Here is a 19029-nt window from a genome sequence, read left to right as displayed (position 1 = left end):
AGTATCAACTGTTTACCTAACGTCTCCATTTCCTTTGAAGATTTAGTTTTGTTAAAAGCCCCAAATGTAATTTTTGGATTGGCAACTCTGCAAACAATTAGGATGTTATAAACTAAGTCAGCACTTTATATTTTTAAGAAATATGTTAGAATTAGATTGCGATAGGTTGATTGGTGGGTTTATTTGGAATGGGAAACCTCCTCGAGTTCGTAAAACATTATTGCAAAAATGTAAACTCAGTGGTGGACTTTCATTGCCTGATTTTCAATCATATTATTGGTCTGCGCACATACAAAAAATTAGTTATTGGTTAAAATCCTCCAGTTCTCCTTGGTGCAAATTGGAACTATCTTCGTGTGCTGGGTCTTCATTGTCTGGTCTAATTTTTTCTTCATTACCTATAAAACCCTCTTTATTCACTAATAATCAAGTTGTTCTTAATACACTGAAAATCTGGTTTCAATTTAGAAAGCGTTTTAAGTTTGTTGGTGCCTCATCTTTATGCCCCTTGACTAACAACCATTTGTTTCCTCCATCTCTTTCTGACCCATCATTTTCAGTTTGGTATGATAGGGGTTTAAAACAAATAAGAGACCTATATACATCAGGAGTATTTGATAGCTTTACAAATTTATCTTCCAGATACAATTTACCTGGTACGCATTTATTTCGTTATTTACAAATTCGGAATTTTGCCTCTAAATGTTTCCCAAATTTTCCTTCTATACCCCCTGAACAGCCCTGGGAACAGATTATTGCATATAATCCACTTCAGAAAGGTATGATTTCAAAGATTTATCGTTTTATTTTAAATCTAAGGGTTGATTCTTTTGTCAAAATTAGAAATGCATGGGATAAAGAGTTGGGAATCCAGCTGACCCAAGATATTTGGGATGACGCCATTGACAGAATTCGATCTTCCTCATCTTGTGCTCGTCTTAGTTTGATTCAATTTAAAGTTGTACACAGGATTCATTTCTCTAAATCTAGGCTTTCTCAGATTTACCCGGATGTAGTGGATATATGTGATAAATGCAAAGGCTCTCCATGCAATCTTGGCCACATGTTCTTTCTTTGTCCCAAATTATATAATTTTTGGTCTAATTACTTCACAATTATGTCTTCTGTTCTGAAAGTAAATTTGCAACCTTGTCCATTTGTTGCCATATTTGGTATCCTCAACCCTACCTTAGTGCTAAGTTCTGCTCAAATGGAGATTGTTGCTTTCACATCTTTATTGGCTAGACGTACTTTACTGTTACACTGGAAGTCTGATAAATGTCCCTCAATATCCCTCTGGGTTAAAGATATGATGTTCTTTTTGAAGTTTGAGAAAATCAAACATACCCTTCGAGGGTCTACACAGAAGTTTTACCAAAAATGGCAATGCTTTCTTTCCTATTTTTCAAACTTGGAAGTTTTGCCCAATTGAAGGTGCCTGCTGCTGAATTTTGTGTTGGTTATAAGTATGGGTAGTCATATCTGATGAGTATATTTTTTATTTTATTTTCCATCAGGTTGACTTTGAGCTGAGATGGGAAGGGGGGGGGGGGGGTCGGGTTTTTTTTTTTTTTTTTTTTTTTTTTTTTGTTTAATTTTCTTTTCTGTTGGAAAAAAAAAAAAAGGCTGAAACTGCTGGATTGTAATTTTGGAATTTCTATTTTTGTGTAAATGTACTGAGTGTATTGATCAATATGTATCCATAGAGAGATGTTTATGTATGTTTTGGCTCTAATAAAAAAAAAAAAAAAAAAAAAAAAAAAAAAAGAATTAGATTGCGATCACAAAACTAAATACAGCAACAAATTGCCTTAAATCCTCAGACCAATGACTTCTGTCTGCTGAACAATATATTACAGGCATTTATAGACTGAATTGTTTTATTTTTAATTGACCCATAAAAAGCTTTTACCTTTAGCTTTATTGAGTTGAGTTTCTCTTCCTTCAAGTGATCTTTGAGCATATCTCTGTGGATCCTCTCCTGCTCCAAAGCAAACTCTCCCAGGGAGTATTGTCTGACACAGCTGTGCCTGTTGGACATGCCCAGAGTGCTGCCACCCTGGCTGGGCACACTGGTGAAGCCCTGCCGCCGGCTGAAGTAGTACACGGTCACATTCTCAAAATGCACCCTTCTTGCCCGCAGGCGCTTCTCCCGCTTCAAGATCGAGTCAGCTAAAAAGGGAAAACAGTGGTAGTAAAATAAAAACTATGAAATCCAAATAAATCGTAAATTATATGTAGAGCACGCAGTATGGCAATTTTTGGCAGAAGAATTATTGATACTAAAGCTAAACACACAGTGTCAAACATTCCTAAGCACTACCTTGTTTTGATTATTTATAAGCTATATCATAAGAACACTGCAATAGCTGTGATAAATGTGTCAGTATAAACTGTCACATGGAGTTGATATTGCAGGAATTCTTAAATTTTGTACGGCCTTTTTCTTCCTTTTTAACGCTACTTTGGACTCCTCCACATGACGGGCATTTCCGGTGAGTCTTTTTATAGAGTTCTACAAGGGGGAGGTGCAAGAAGGAGGGTGATTTAGGAGCATAAATTATTCTCCGCATGGCCCGAAGAGCAGAGCAGAGCTCGTTCACTCAGAAGCAGCATTCCCAATGTTCAACCACCAACCCCCTCCTTCAGAGAGAAAGGACAAATGGAAACCATCTGGTTCCTGCAGCTCTCCGTCTCCTACAAGAAGGACAATGATTTTCATTACAGATGTAAGCTGTCATACCTTCCAAAGGAGAAACACAACTTGGTCACAACAAAATTAGGTAGAATGAACCTTTTTTGAACATTGTCGTGTTGGAGATTCTAAGCTATTTCTCTGAAAGCCTAATTATATCTTAGGTGTAAATAATTAACTTAATTTAATTAATTAACACATTCCATATGTTTTTTCTAACAAACAAAAAAAACATATGGAATGTTTTATATCATCTGATTATATAGTGGTTCAAGAGAAATCTTAAATTGGCCACAAATCTCTTGATTAATGAATCTCTACATTCCAACTCATTTTTGACACATTAAGACAAATACTGCTTTGATTAATTTGGATGTTTTGTTAAAAAAAATCCCATTTTCTACAAAGGATCAATTATTTAGTGAAAATCATCTCATCTCATCACATGGACACTGTCTCTTATTAGAATTGACTTTCTTTACAGGCTTTGAAACTAATATAACTTAAAGAGAGACTGGTTTTATATTTTAAATCAAAGTCAATTCAATCCAAGAATCACAGCAGTGTATCATCAGTAGGTCTGTTTTTGAGACATTTAAATTGTACAAAGCTTCTTCGCATCCCAGCTGCGATTGCCTTTATTTTTAATAAGCTGAAGGAACAACATCTGCGGATTGTTACGGCATTCTGAAAAATAATCAAAGTCAAAATGTTGTCTTCTAAACCACAATTGATTTGTGTGGACTTACAGAAAATTATTATGACTTTTTAAAATAAATTAGACAAAAGTAACTACTGTTTAAAACAAAAGGAATTTAATTCTGCTTTTATTCATTATTCATTCTCAAAATAATTTTTTTCTGATATTTCATTGTTGAATAAGCATGACTTATAGAAGTTCTTAATGTCAAACATGTTGCTGACAGGTGTTTTAATGCAGCAGTGAATTAAGAGAAACATACTACCAATGCAAAGGTTTACTCCAAGAACGGCTATATGATTATAAATTACTTATTTGATTTTCAGTTGTCCAGCTAACAAGCACATGATTTATGAGCCAGAACAGAGAAATTCAATTTGACTTTAGAGCAATACGTGAGATTTTGTGACAAAGGAAGACATGCACAGGATGTGAAAATACATGATTTGATTTCTGAAGAAGTTAAGAAACATTTTTCAACTAAGGTGGTTTGAGACTGCTTGCCTCTGTTTTCAATTACTGCAAAGTAATTTTGTTTCCTCCTCTGAATTAAGATGAAACATCTATCAGCATATTAGGAGTATAGTTCTTAAAAATCTGACATCAAAAAAGAGAGTTGTCAAAGAGATAGTCTATTGATCTTTGCAGTTATATTTTTTTCAGCAATAGTAATATTAAGGTATTACAGTAATGGCAACCGTTGTAAATTCCATCAAACTAATTAGCAAAACCTTCCTATTTCTATTCTTCACACATTAGCAAAGCATGCAATGGTGACAGTCTATGGAATATTACGTTCAAGTGTTTATTTGCAATGCACCTTTGATTAATCAGCCAAGTGAACTGCTTGCATTCAGTCAAGTTTGGAAACATACACAGAATTAATTTATGTCATGGAACAAATACTGTACTTTTGCTTAGTGTAGAGTGCAAAAGAAGCACTCCAAACTGTACCATCATTTTTTGAGGTTTGTTAATATCATTAATTAATTCTTCTTTACTGACACCTGACCAACCAGGTCAGGTTTTTTCTTGTCCATCCCATTATCTCTAGTGACCTTTGAACAGTTCAAACTTGTTTTATTTAGCATGGCCAAGAACCTAATTGATTCAAGGACCTTTTCTTAGTAAATACCACCATAGAATTTATTTGTAGTCCTCACTATGACATTTCTACATAATTTGTCTCTAAATTGGTTCAAAATAGTACTACTTCATTTAAAGATATGCTTTTAGTGTACCTCTTCACCAACATTTTTCTTAGTATTATAAAGTCTGTGTAAAGCATGGGCACACACAACTCGAGATCAGCTCATTCATCTGCTTAGGCCTGTAAGCTGATGCTGCTCCTAATGAGCGAGTCTGGCTGTGCATGCTTCCTCTTCATCATCAGCACCAGTCTCCTCACAGCACAGCCACAAATGTTAGCTCATTCAAAGATGCGTAGATTGATGTTTAACCTGCATCTTGTAATACCTGTGAGCTACTACACAGGTTGTGAGAATCACACCATTTTTAATAAAAAAAAAAAGATTTTTTTTCCTAATAGGAAAAGATCATTTTGCTGTCAGTAGAACAACAAAAATCGAAGGATATATTTAAAAGAAACAGACTCACGGGTGAAAGGACCTGAAGTTGAGGGGTTAACGCTGTCGCTGCTATCCCCACTCTCACTGCAGGAGACCTCATCATCAGACTCCCGCACAGAGGAGCATGGGGAGGAGGAGGCTTCCACCTCCTCAAATTTTCTCTTCAGTATTCCACTCATGGCCTGCCGCATCTGCACCTGAACGCGAGAGACAGCAAAAGGGGGCTGCATGTTATTTAATACCCGGTCTAGGACCTTCATAATCCTCAACTCACTCAATTAGCCACCAATCCAGACTGCCCCACCCCCAGCTCCTACCTTCACCCACCCACCCCGGCACGCGTGCACACGCCCCGACACGCACACACACATCCAGTCTTGCTTGTTGATATCCCAGCTTCCAGGCAATCCCTGGGTCATTGATCACCTTGGCACGAAGGAGCAGAGGGGAAATAGTGAAGCTGCTAATTACAAACTACATCTTCCTCACAGGAAGTTAATTCTCCTTTTTGATTGAGAGGTTCAGGGGAGAAAAGAGAGAGACTGGATCTATTCACCTTCCACTGCTGACCATCATAATTAAGTTTAAAACACAATGTTAGGTTCAAATCTTAGAAATACTACATAATATGAATATATTGTTTATATTTCATTTTAACTAAAAAGAAATTTCTAAGTACATGGACACATGTCATTATCAGTGTCAATTCTGAATTGATTGGCAGATGTGTGCTCGTGTTTGTTTCCCATACCATTGCAAATCAAAATCTTCAAAACACAATACAGTTAGATGTGACTAATTTCTTTGTAATTATTTTCATTCATTTATATGATTTAAAAAAATTCTACGACTAGTGTAGCACAAATAGCATCAATTTGTGTACATCTGCAATGTATGTTGTTGCGTCCCTTATGTAAAAGAATTACAAATAGCATTTCTTTTTAATAATCAGGACAATTTACACTAAAAAGTGTTTGAAACAAATACTGGTTTCTCAACTGTTTGGTAAAAATTTCCATCCACAGTTGCTGGTGAAAGAAAAATTTTACTTCTACACTGTCATGTTGTGCACTTTTGTTTTTAACTTTTATGTAAATACAATGAAGCCAAGATTCTTTGGTATTTTTACCCAAGCTTATGACACCAGGAGAAGCTTATTACTGTCCATGTGTATACCCCATTATAGGAAAATTACAGCAGCTGGAGTGCCAGCAATATTTTCATACCATATTTGCCACGCACACACTCTGGGGTAAAAAAACTGCTTTTATCAATTCAAATGTTTGTCATTGGCACGTCATGCAAAGGATTTTGTAGCAGACTATGTCAATGTCGACCAAGAGTCCATTAACTCCCCTGACTGATGATGCAATTAGACAAATAAACAAGAATAGGCTCATCAGTCAAATACACTAAAACTAATTACTGTCACATTTAATCTGCCTCTAACACTACTGCATGGCAGACATCAAACACTGCATCATTTTCAATTTTGTTTTTTTTTTTCTCAAAGCATTCAGACAGAATGCTCAGTCCTTACACAGCTTGCAATATACATACAATTGTATAAATTTAGTCATTAAATATAATAAATATTTAGGCTTTGTTTTCACTGTTTTAACAGTAATGATTACATTTTTAAATCACAGAACTGTGCTGCTGAGGTACAGCGAGGCTCGCAATGACTGGCAGCTTCTCCCTGGTTGCTTTCTCTCTCGCCTTCTCTCTCAGAACCTGGAATCAGTAGAGACAACGTGCATCTTCAGCCAGTCTCCGCTCTGTCTATCTGCCAGAGCAGCTTGTGGGGGAGTTCCATTCACAGACAGCCTCGCTGTTTCATCTGGGCTCTGCTATCAAGTCATTACAGATGCAAATTCGGTCGGTAAGACATGCTGCCTGAGAGAAAAAAGAGATAGAGGTGCAACCAGGAGAGGGAGGACTAGCTCTGCCAGCCAGAGGGTCATTGTTCCCTGGAGACTGCTGTGGCATGGCATGGCCAGCATTTGGAGAACCTCCAGAGTCAACAGCTTTACCTACAACCAAGGAATGCGAGGCAAGAAAGTCAGTCAGGGTAACCTCACTGAGTAAATCTCTCTTCATGAAGAATTTATAATAATTTGGATAAGAAACAGACAGCGTTATCCTGAACTAGATGCGGTTTATTCTCAGCCCATGGATACAGCTGAAAAGAAAATGAGCCTCTTGCTTCTGAATGAGAAACACAGGGCAAATTAATGACAGATTAAATAGCTCATTACATAATTCTCAAAAAAATCTGATTTATAAAAGCTTCTGATCTCACATGAAAAATGAATTGCTTTCACTAGCCACTTCACACCTTCACACCTTGGCAAGCAGGAGTGGAAATTTCCAACAGAGATGACCTGTGCAAATTCTAGCCCATTTTGTACTCAGGGTCTTAATTAGATACCATTGTTGAAAACGTGTCTGTGTGCTTAGCCCTCAGCTAATGCTGCGCTCAGGCTTTGATATCAAAAGTGGTTTCCATGGAGATTCTAATGTACTCTCTCGCAAATAGTGCCTGCCCATATGGCCCTGCTTTCTGTGCTACATACCCTGTGTGAGGGACTCTTAGTAATAAAGAGCAGTCCATACGTCCAACCCCTCCTGGTTTCATCTGCATTCTATTGTGCCAGTATGAAAACTTCAGTGGGGATGACATCATAAACCACAGAGCTGTGGGTGATCCAAGGTGAACCTCTTCAATCATGGCTAAATAAAAACCAGAGATTGTTGCACTTCTCCAACAGCCTTTTCTTTGTCTCCACCGCATTACCACTGATCACAGCTGGGCAAGCACACACTCTTCTCAATCCCAAAGAAATTAATGCAGCAAAAAAAAAAAAAAACATGCTTGGAAAAGCCCCTCCCTGTGTTTGCTTCTATTTGAACACATATTAAGCCGGACATCAACTCCCATCCTTAATCAACAGTGCTCCCAGTTCTCCAGCACACTTTCATCACAAATGTATTTTGTTTCTCTTCATCATTCACAAAGTTGACAGAGAAAGGCTCACAACGCTCATCCAGAGTGATGCCAACAAGCCTAAGGGATCTGGAGCAAGTCATGACACATCAATCCTACTGTGACCACTTCTATGTGTGTGTCTAGGTGCGTGGGTGCGTGTGTGTGTGCGTGTGTGTGTGTGTGTGTGTGAGCCCTCACAGGAACAACTGACCTGGATCCACTGGCCGAGTGTGACTCCTCTCACCTCTTCTCACAGCGCTACAACCACCCAGTCACAAATGTGGCCACTCAGAGAAGGTGAAACATGATGAATGGAAAGATTCTCATTTTGTCTCAGCCCACTGACTTGCAGCGACCCCTGAGCTTCCCGGGCATGAGAAAAAGGGAGAGCAGAGAGTGCAGGAGGTTGAGGGAGACGAGTAATTTTCCAGCTCTGCCTGCGTTGTCGGTAACATATGCTTTATTGTTGCGAGACGACAGTCTTTCTCACTTCAACTGCCTCTTCTGTCACTGTGTTGCACTCTCTCTTCGCTTTCTATCTTTGGCCGCACAAAGGCTCATTAGCTGCAGCCGGGCTGAAAGACAGGAGCCTGACTGGAGCAGAGAGTGGAGCAGGGAGCAGAGGCAGCCTGTGAGATCACATGGGTGGGATGTTTGAGAGAGAGAGAGAGGCAGAGTCAGGCGTGCTTCTGCTACTGCTGTCTGCAGATATTTTTACCAACACAGGGAGGGAGGAGGACTAGGAGGAGACCAAGGAAGGAGAGTTATTGGTGTGTGGGGTAGAAGGAGCAAAATGTTAAAGAAACTGATGAGAGGAGGTGTGTATGAAAATGGGGCAAGGAGTTTAAATAGGAAATGCACAGATGAGGGGATTTAGTTGGAAACAGTAAAGGTAAGGAGGTAGTAATAGGAAGTGTGGTTGGATAGACAAAAAGAAAAAAAAACATCTGATGCCAAAAACATCTTTGAGAAAAGAAGAGAGGGTGGGGTCTCCAAAAAACAAGAACCCTTCCAATCTCTTTTGATCCCAGCCTAAATCAAATCAGTCAACAAAACACACACTGGTTCAAATGTAAACAGCCTTCTATAAAAATGTTTTCTGCACAAACACCGTCTAGCTTGAAGAGATTGACAAGCAAATGTCAGTGTAAACCGCTTCATCCACAGGAAATAGGATTTGTCTGCACCAGAGTGCATGTGCTCCTGATGCTTCCTATGCCAGGAAGTTCTCCTGAAGAGTTAGTGGGGCCCCCAGTTGTTGCAGTCAAAGAGCCACAATTCCTTTCTTCCACTCAGCTGGATCGTATGTCAACATAAAATGTCCAGCACGTCCTCTTTCAGGATAGAATTAAGCTTAGACATTTTTCACCCTCTTATAGAGAGTCCTGAATTACAGTCATTACAGACACATGGCAATTCCAAGCCACAATTACACCACCCCTTAAAGCGTAAGATGGCAAAGACCCTGTCTGGCCATTGCCTTCCTACTCAATTCAACTCAATTCTCATCTGCTGTACTCTGTCAGGGATTTCTCACATTAAGCTGGATTTCTCTGGCTGAATTTCAGCGGAGCCAATCGGCAAACAGAAGGAGGTGTCGTGAATGATCCTGTCGATTTCTTTTGGCAGTAGTTTGGCAATAGCAACAGAGGAAGTGAATAAAAAAAATATCTAGCAATTAATGTCAAAACAATAAGAATGTATGAGATAAAACATTTAATTGCCCTACTCCTCGTAGAGTTATTTACAGAGTTTGCAATTTTCAGTAAGCTTCATCAAGGTGGCGGATTACACATGTCATAGCCAAACATTAGCGATTGGATAAAATGAGATCCATTTATTTAAAACTTCAACATAGTCCATGTTTCTAGGAGACAATTATTTCTTAATAGCCTAGGGTCCAGACCCTCTGTACAATGTAAAGCATAGATCAAGGGACTTGTTTTTACTAGGCTGGCAAATATCAGTTTTTCTTCAGTATTTACTGCATATGCCAGAAAAAAGGTTATAAAAAAAAGAAATATGTAATCCTATCAAAAGTTCTAAATAGTACTTACTGGTGTTACATTGTGACTCTTTAAAACAGCTTAACTATACAGTTTCTATTTTCTCATGCTCTACATCATCTCTATTAACCTTGCTAAGTCTCGACTTTACTTTAATGCCTTTTTGCCCAATCAATACATCACTTCTGTCCTGTAATGCTGTCAATTACATCAGGTTGTGGTGTCATATTAGAAATAGCATGTTTTGCTTTCAAAAGGCACTACAGATGTCTCAAATTTGACCTTTAATCTCTTTTGACTGTTTTTCTGCAGCTATTTTCAAAATGTCCTTGCTAGACTAAAGGTATAGTCTAGCAGTCACTCTTTGATGACAAAGAGTGAATTACCACGTGCGCTAATGCAGGCCTTATAGAAACTGTCCTAATTTGGCCTTGTGAAACTCCAAGAAGCTTGATGTTCCTACAAGATAACTTTTGTTGGCACATTTGGACATGTGCTCCATGTCGTCCAGTAACATTCTTTGAGTACATGTCACATTCAGTTGTTCTGATGGTCCCAAATGCCAACAGGAGGAAGGCAAAATCACACTAACAGACTGAACTTCCATAAATATCACATAACGGGGACAAACAACGCAGGGGCATGGAGAGCAATCACAGAAGCCAAGATGAAGTCAATCATAATGGGAAGAATAAGCAAAAAGATGAGCAATATTTGGAACAAAGAGAAGGTGATTCTCAATGATAAAATGTGTTATAGCTGTGATAGGAGCATGAGTCAAAGAGCGTAGGGAAAATGACTGACAAAAAAAATGTGAGAATGCAGTAAAGAAAAACAGAACTCAGACAAAACCAAAGTAAAAGTGCATAGGAGCTTGTGAATATTTTTTTTCTTTATTTTGCCTACTTGGTTCCTAAAGCAATTAAAAGTGAGAATCTAGACATCTACACCCTAAACCAGAAAGGAGGCATGTTGTTATAGCAGAAATGCATCTTGGTTCTGTGAAAGGAAGCAGCCCATCTGACCCCGCTGGACACTTTCTTTCTAGCTTATTGTGCCAATTCTGATGCTGAAAACTGATTGATCAAAGCTATTCCCAAAGTTTGGGCAGCTCTCTTTAACTTTAACCTCTCTGAGTAGAAATTAGACTCAGTGTTTGGCTGAAAAATTCCTTGCTTTTGACTTCTGAGATAAATAAAACAATTTAAGCCTTCTATTGCTGGCTGTAAACCTTCCCCTAGTGGTAGATTTTATAGTACAATTAATGCAATAATAACTGATTTTGGGTTTAATTCTTTGTTTTTGTTTAAAAATACATACAAAAACAATTCTTGATTCCAACAACAATGAACTCTTGCTTCTCTTTTTCTTATAATATGTAGTTTAATATTTAGTCAAAACGTTGATAAATTGTCTTTAAATGATTTGAAAATAATCTTCTCCTCCTGAGAATTACACCAAAATCCCCTTGTTTCTTTTCTATGCGATGATTATCACTCAAGTGCTTTGAAATCTTTTAACATAATTGAATTACATTACATCTGATTGCCACAATTTTTATAAATATTTGAATCCTTTTGATACATATTTATATACATATAAAACTTTAAATCATCCTATTTATTAGCAGTTGCTGGTCTGGTTAGCTGTTTATATCTGACATTTCACATTACAGTGGTCTTTTTTTAAATATGTGGTTTGCACGCAGGAAGCAAGCGGAGGAGTACAGACTGTACACTGACAGAGCTTGCTGAGCTCTCTAAACGCACAGCTGGCTATTACTGCCGAATCAGAATGACCACAGAAGCATTTCAACAACACAGCAGTAAAGAGGATGCACTAAGTCTACAAACACACACACCTTAAGAGACACAAAGCCATAAAGAGTTTGCCTTATACATTTCTGACATAAACATAGCAATACATTTTTATTCTGAAAACTATAAAAACACTATACTGTAAATTACATGGACACTAAATGGCACGAGCTACTCAGGCTAATGGAAAGCTGCTGTCCTTATCAACATCACGCTTTCCTAAATGATCATTTTGCAGTTATTGCGTGTACCTCTCTCTCCTCTTTAAAAAAATCAATGCCACTGACTTAGTCATGCTAATACACAGGAACATGAGCCAAAGTGATTCATTCCTACTGGATTTCTGTTGTCTAGTAACAGGGAAGACTGTGTAACTTAAAGTAAATTTTATTTTGAAATTATTATGTCAGTTTTAAATTAAATTAAATACATTTTTTTGATAATTGTATAGTTAGCTTGGACTGACATAAATGTATACCAGGTAGTTTATAACAGACATTTCAAAGCTGTATAAAGACTTAAATTTTTGAATTGATTTGCAGGTCATTATTCTCTTGCAATTCTTATGCATACAACACACAGAAAACAGAAAACAAGACATAAAATAATTTCAAAATCCTACTGCTGCAAAGCATCTCTGTGTCAGAACGTCTTCATCTACTCGACACCATCTAAATCTCAATCGATTCTTTGTAAATCATGCTTGAAAAAAAATCATCCTGCTTTTGCAAACCTATGTATGTGGCGTTTTCTTAACTGTCCTGAAACTTTAATAGATACTGTCCATTATTGAAGTGAGTTTAACATCAACCTTTTCTTTACTAAACACTCCAGGGGGATAGGCTATAAAACAGAATGAGAATGAGCAAAAGCATCTTATGGTACAGTGGAGGTACTGCGATGCTGCGGGGTTCCTTTTCTTCCAAAGATGGCATCATGTGTGCTTTGAAATACTTTGAGATTTTATATAAAAACATTTTACTCTTTTGCCAGAAAACTCAACATAGGACATATTAGTTCATATTACAACAGAAGACTAATGCGACGAGAGCGGACACAAGACTATGGGCATCTATTGTGCAAAGATAAATGTTAAGATATGCTGCTTTCTGTAATTCTCTGTAGTAATTTAGTATAGCTGTGGGAGTAAGCTAGATGCCGATCAAACCCACACATGCATAGGGAAAACATGCAAACTCCATACAGAAAGACCTTTAGCCTGGAAGTGTAAACCTTGTGAAATGTTATAGCAAGAGATGTAATTAAAAACATAAAATAAAATTAGTGTCCAGTTAGCAAAAGGGTATTAAAGGTTTGGACTATCAAAAGATTTTTGTAAGAGACACCACAATAAAAGAAGTTTGTCCTAAGGTATTTAGCACATCTTAATTATACCAATAAATTTGTTCTGAATGTAAAATATGTTTTGTTTGTTACTGTAATTTTTTACTCCAGAATCTCTACTGACAAGTTTTAGTAAACCATCTCATCTGTATTTCCTCAAACATATGCTGCCCTATTACATAAAAATGTTAAACATGAGCTGGACCATTGCACCAGCGACGGTGACCTATATTTGCTCTCACTTCGAGATGCTCCATCAACTGACAGAAGAAAATTGAAGACAGCAGGCAAAAAAACAAACAAAGAAAGGTTTAGAGATTATCTAATTATATACGTAGAGCCATACTGCAATTGAGGTAATTTGTGTGGCAAATAGACAATAAAATGTATAATATAAAATATTCTAACAAAATCTATTATTTAATGGAGCAAAAAGGGGCAGGAGTGTTGCCCCAATCATTCAGACATAATCAGCATCATGCAGTCTGGGTCTGCATTCAATAAAAATGCAACGTTTAAAACCTACTTTAACAGCACAGAAGAGAAAGGGTGTAAAACAAGGCTGAATCATTCCACCTGGCTTGTTTATCACCGTCATTACTGTCCTTCTCTAACACAGTAATGCCACATTATGTTCAAATACCACAAAGTCCAGATGTCAGATTATTTAATATACTGTATTGCAGTCATGATAAAAGAAAAACACACAGCAAAAATATTTATGCATCATGATAAAATAAACCTAACGTGATACTTGAATATTAAAATATACAAATAAAATTAAGTTAATATAACAAATTCACACTGATGTTCTTATGACGATAAGGGGTTTTAAACTGCACCCATTCCAATTTAAACCTAATTATAATTGGAGGCAACTTTAGGTTTTTTAGAATGATACTGTCAAAAAAATTCATATTTGGCATGTTAACAGTAGCCTGTAGAGTTTGAGATGTTGCTCACCATTTTCATTTTACCATTTCAAATTTGCTAGGAATGGGGCTATGTGACCCTTATTGGACCACCAGAAACTGTTTCATGTGAGCAACAATTTCGCAGACGCATGTATTTCTGAATAATGAAACCTGCAGACGTAATCCATCTATTGTTGGAGCTGCAGGCTGATGGATCATCCTGAATCACTGAGACACAACGTCTCATTTTTTAAGAGCGACTTGTTTAAAGAATCGTACAATATAAAATACAATCTGTTGCAAACTAATGTTATCCAATATTATAGAACCCAATATTTCAAATCAGTGTCAAATTGGCCATATTAAGCAAAATAAATTTTATCACCTCAAATATAATTAAATCTGAAGCAATGCTACTAACAAGCATCCCACAATGCTAAAAATAGGCAGAATTGTACAAAAGGCTTTCAAAATTACTGGATGGACTTACTGTATGTGGTAGTATGTAGTCTGTGTGTCCATATGTACAGGAACACCTCTGACGTAGAAAAGGTTTCTGATTTGTGAAACCTGTAAGTTGTGAAAACAAATATTGGAGATTCTTAATATTTTCAAAAGTATTGCAAAACAATTGTATTTTATTGTTTTCTTTAACTTAGTGCTGTATATTATCTGGTATCCTTTATCATTACATCTTTATTCAATGTGCTTCTGCCAAGTGACCATGTCATCAAATATGGCCGGACACAAAGTGCTTCCACAGTGATGCGGAGCACAATTATACATCCCAGGTTGCTTTGAAGTTCTTATAAGGTCTTTTCTTACCTGAGAATAGTCAATATAGTATAATATGCAGTTACAACTATGTCAGCACAAAGAAAAATCTTACAACTCCTCATCCTCACAGCCATTCTTAGGCCATGTGTTGGTCTCATCCACCATACTCCACCACAAATTTCATTTCATTTCATAAATGGTAAAACGAAATGGCACAGAGAGGAGGAGAGAGAAAGCAAAACTCAGGTCTCAGCTGGACTCCCCTGAGGAAAGGCTGTGGCCTGGATGATTATGCTGCTACTGATGATGTCAGTGGAGGATCACAGGCACTGACAATATACAAAAATATTTATCAAATATTCATTTTGTGGAATGTTATGCGTGGATCTATGCAGGATTTATGCAGGTTTTTGGATCTATGCATCAAATACGAATGGATGCATTTGATCGATAATACAAACAGCTAAAATCAGTATAATAATCAATAGTAGGGTAGTGAACTTCAACAATTTCACTGAAGCGTGATTGATAAATTTGTAGATCATCTGTGTTTGCGTATGTCCTGTCGGATGTACAAATTATGCAAATAAATAATTAGCGAATGCCGAAGCCTCTTTTCTCATTTGGCTTTGGAAGAACTGCACAAGTATATGCAAGCTAAAAATAATAATAAAAGCAATCTCCAATTAAACACAAAGGAATCCATTGAAGGAAACATTGCAACATCTACAGATTTATGCAAATGAGATTTTCACATGCGCTCTGTACAATTGTTAACGTGCACTGTGCCTGAGGCTGCAGACAGATCTGCTCTGCACACATGAAAGAAGGGGAGGGGAAGGGGTATAGGTTGTGGAGGGAAGTGGGGGGCTGTTGGTGGAGAGAAGTGAGTCCCCCCTCCCACCCCCTGTTCAGCACTCAGCACGAATCAGAGCTGCAGCCTGGTGACGCCTGCTGCAGACTCTCCTCTGCAGCTTCAGCTCTCATTGATCTGTTCTTCCTCCTCTTAGAAACAATAAAGGAAACATGGCTGTTGATTAGCCACATGACTATACACATGCACTATTTTCACTGTAATATCTTATTAAATCAAGAGCTGGAGATGGCGGACAGGCTCTTGGAAGGCCAATATATATTTGCATTCGGCTAAATAACTGATATTCTGTGAAGAACTTGTTGATAGTTTTGAGCTCACAAACTTTCTGATTCCTGACAAGATTGTGGGTTTTAGATCAATCTTTCACACCAAACTACATTAGCAATTTTTCTTTAATGCAACATGCCTAAACTAAAGCACTGCTTTGTCTCAGCTGCCTTTTGTTGTTACAATCAGTGATCAAAATACAAAAAACAGCCAACAGGCAGCATAGCAGATGCTTCGCACTCAGCCAGAAGTTTTGATTTGCTGTAATTTAAGTCTCACGCTGTCGAGGCATAATCAGGTACTCTCACCCTCATGTCAATCACAATGCATGCCTAAATTATTCATAAGTCTATCATTTATTTATGACTATATTTTCCCATGCCGCCTGAAAGTTAGCAAAAGTCAGCTCACTGGTAGAAACAGAGCTGCCAAAGCCTTTCACAGAGACACAGGGCTGCTTTTATCTTTCACACAGGCTGAGGAAAGCTGTGGGATGTGGAGTTCACATTCCGCAGACAAGCCTTATCATTTATATATAGCCAGTATCATGGAGAGATCTTGAATAATTTTTTATATGCAAAATATCCACAGTTATCTGAGAGAAATTGGGAAGTAGGGCAGCTCTCACTGCTATTAAAATGTATCATGAATTAGAGTCAGATTAAAAACCACAAGCGACAGGAACTACTTAATGATGTGAAAAGTGTTGAGGGTTAGTATCTTAAATTCTACAATTATGAATGAATGTTTTGATTCTTGAAAAGAAAACACAGCCGAAATCTTCATTTTGAGATTGTGAAATTGTCTGCCATTTCAATAATTTATAATAATTGGAATAATGCACTTTTTAAAATAAATGATAATGGAAACCAGAGTTTGTAATTAAGATGTTTATTTACACAGCACTTTTTATCCACCAAATGTAGCTCACACAGTGTTGCTTTATGATATGGTTGTCTACCCAGAGTGGCAAAACCCAGGGTTTGCCATGAGGCATAACAGATAAAACAACCAATGATGATAATTTCATAGGACTAATGATAATAGGGCTGCATGGCACATCAATTATTAACCCTGATGCCTTGCAAGCAAAAAAGAATGTTGGATTCGAAACTCTTTCTGCAAGGCATTTGCGTGGGTTTTCTCTGGGTCCTCTGGCTTTCTCTCACAGTACAAAAAACAGACACATCAAGTTAATATGCATCTCTAAATTGCTCTTAGGTATTAGTGTGTGCATAGTTGTCCTGTGTTGTTGTGCTGCCATGTAATGGACTGCCTATTTGTGTGTTCAGTACATGGTAATGGTTGCTCCTCATTTGTTATTTACAATATAAGCAGTATAATAAGATATTGCTGTACACTACAGTTGATAATGTCTAATCAACTTTTGCTCTTCCGTAGTTCAAAATCTTACACATGTTGACTGTTCACACCTCAACTAGATAATTATATGCACAAAGTATAAGCCAACAAACCCTTTATTTTTCTGTTGCTCTTGTGGCTCTAGATCAAGACAAGCTGATCTAGAGCCAGCTTATAAAGCACAATTTAAAGCATATACAGTGGTAAAAACTGAACTGGATTTTTTTAATGTGCTATTCAGCCTTTGTTATTTAGCATCTTTAATACATATTTGCAGTACATTGTTGCTAAATTAGCTCATTTCTCTGTCCACTTAACTGATCATTATTTTGTATCACATTAATCGTAAAATACCAGCAGTGTAAATAACCAATAGGATGTGAGTGATGGTTAACAGTGAGCTGACAAAGGCAAAAATATATGCACCCTTTAGGATTTGCTGGCAACAGACCAGTCTTTCTAAACAGGTGTCATGGCAACATCTCAGGAAAGAGCGATCTTGAACCGTGAAAACTCAGCACCGCTTAGCCAGGAAGGAGCCAAACACACAAAAAGAGTCACATCAAAAGCTCCTAAATTGGAAACATGAACCCTGCGGAGACTCGCAAAGCTGCTCTGCAATCTGAAAGGTTGATATTAGTTCACACTCAACCTTTGATGAAAATGTACTTCATCGATGCAGTTGCATACATTTGGGGTTTCTAACAAAAAAAGTACATAAAAATGTGCTGTGACGAACATAGAAAGCACACTGAATGGGAAATGAATTACTGAGGCAATTTTTTTTTCCTCTTATGTCACTAATGACTATATAAAGTGATGCAAAATACCTCCCCTTGTCATTAGGGGGTCCAAATCTACCTACTTAATAGCGAGTCAAATAAATCTCAATGTGGATAACATTTTATGTTTCATCAAACAGCAACAATAAAGCTAAACCAGCAACTGGTTTAGCTATAGTACAGTCAAGCAGTCATAAAATTCCTTGATGTTTATACATAATATGCATATCAAATATTTTCTTATATTTTTCCACTGGTTAACTATTTAAATATTGGAAGCCGACAGAAATAATTAAAAGAAATTAATCCACTTCTATTGTGTTGGGATTTTTTCTTCTAGTACTGATTAAAGGAAAATATAAAGGAATGTTCTGCATTTTAACATGACCTATGGCATTTATTAACTAAAATATCAAAACTCCAGGTTGAAAAGCACACAATAAATTCTAATTTTTACAGCTCCACTAATTTCCAAAAACATAAAACAACTTTTCAACACAAATACCTGAAGTCTGATCTATAACCCTTCTTCAAAATCGTTCTGTGAAGGTGAGACCCCTTGATTCTTATTTCCCTAATCAAAGGAAGCTGAATGGATTCACCCATGTGTGTGAAGCTTTGTGTGCAGACAACTCAGCCAAATTAGCCTCCTGATGTGAGATTCTGCTTAGTGCTGTTAAGCCATGACACCTTCTCTGTGAATTTTTAATGGAAACATTTACTGGTATCAAGCTTAAGCCATCTGTGCTGAGGTTTGCAATACTGGCACAACTGAATCACTTCTTCAGATAAGACACTGTCTTAATTGACCAGCTTTTTCATGCGGAAATACATCTACTTAATGTTTCAGTTTCCTTTAACTCTGTGCCACATGTACTAATTAAATTCTGCTCTAAGGAGGTGGCTGGGT

The 19029-nt window shown here is 37.3% G+C and overlaps 1 protein-coding gene across 5 annotated transcripts in view; it reads right to left on the bottom strand.

Moving 5' to 3' along the window:
- csrnp3 (cysteine and serine rich nuclear protein 3) overlaps positions 1 to 19029 on the bottom strand; it is a 28185-nt gene that overhangs the window by 4558 nt on the left and 4598 nt on the right. Inside the window, exons 3-6 of one of the 5 annotated variants that reach the window (XM_023336467.1) lie at positions 14545 to 14624; positions 8185 to 8602; positions 5013 to 5181; positions 1913 to 2172 (exon numbers count right to left, since the gene is read on the bottom strand). In XM_023336467.1, the coding sequence (XP_023192235.1) occupies positions 1913 to 2172; positions 5013 to 5175 (423 nt within the window). In that variant the 5' untranslated portion in view covers positions 5176 to 5181; positions 8185 to 8602; positions 14545 to 14624. Of the gene's footprint in view, positions 1 to 1912; positions 2173 to 5012; positions 5209 to 8184; positions 8603 to 14544; positions 14625 to 19029 lie in introns of all 5 variants that reach the window. The other 4 variants (XM_023336470.1, XM_023336468.1, XM_023336471.1 and 1 more) reach the window with 4 other exon arrangements.

This window comes from Xiphophorus maculatus, chromosome 7, assembly GCF_002775205.1.
Source record: "Xiphophorus maculatus strain JP 163 A chromosome 7, X_maculatus-5.0-male, whole genome shotgun sequence".
In the NCBI taxonomy this organism is placed as follows: Eukaryota; Metazoa; Chordata; class Actinopteri; order Cyprinodontiformes; family Poeciliidae; genus Xiphophorus; species Xiphophorus maculatus.
The sequence above is the reverse complement of the archived record's forward strand: the minus strand, read 5'-3'. Positions and strand labels throughout refer to the sequence as shown.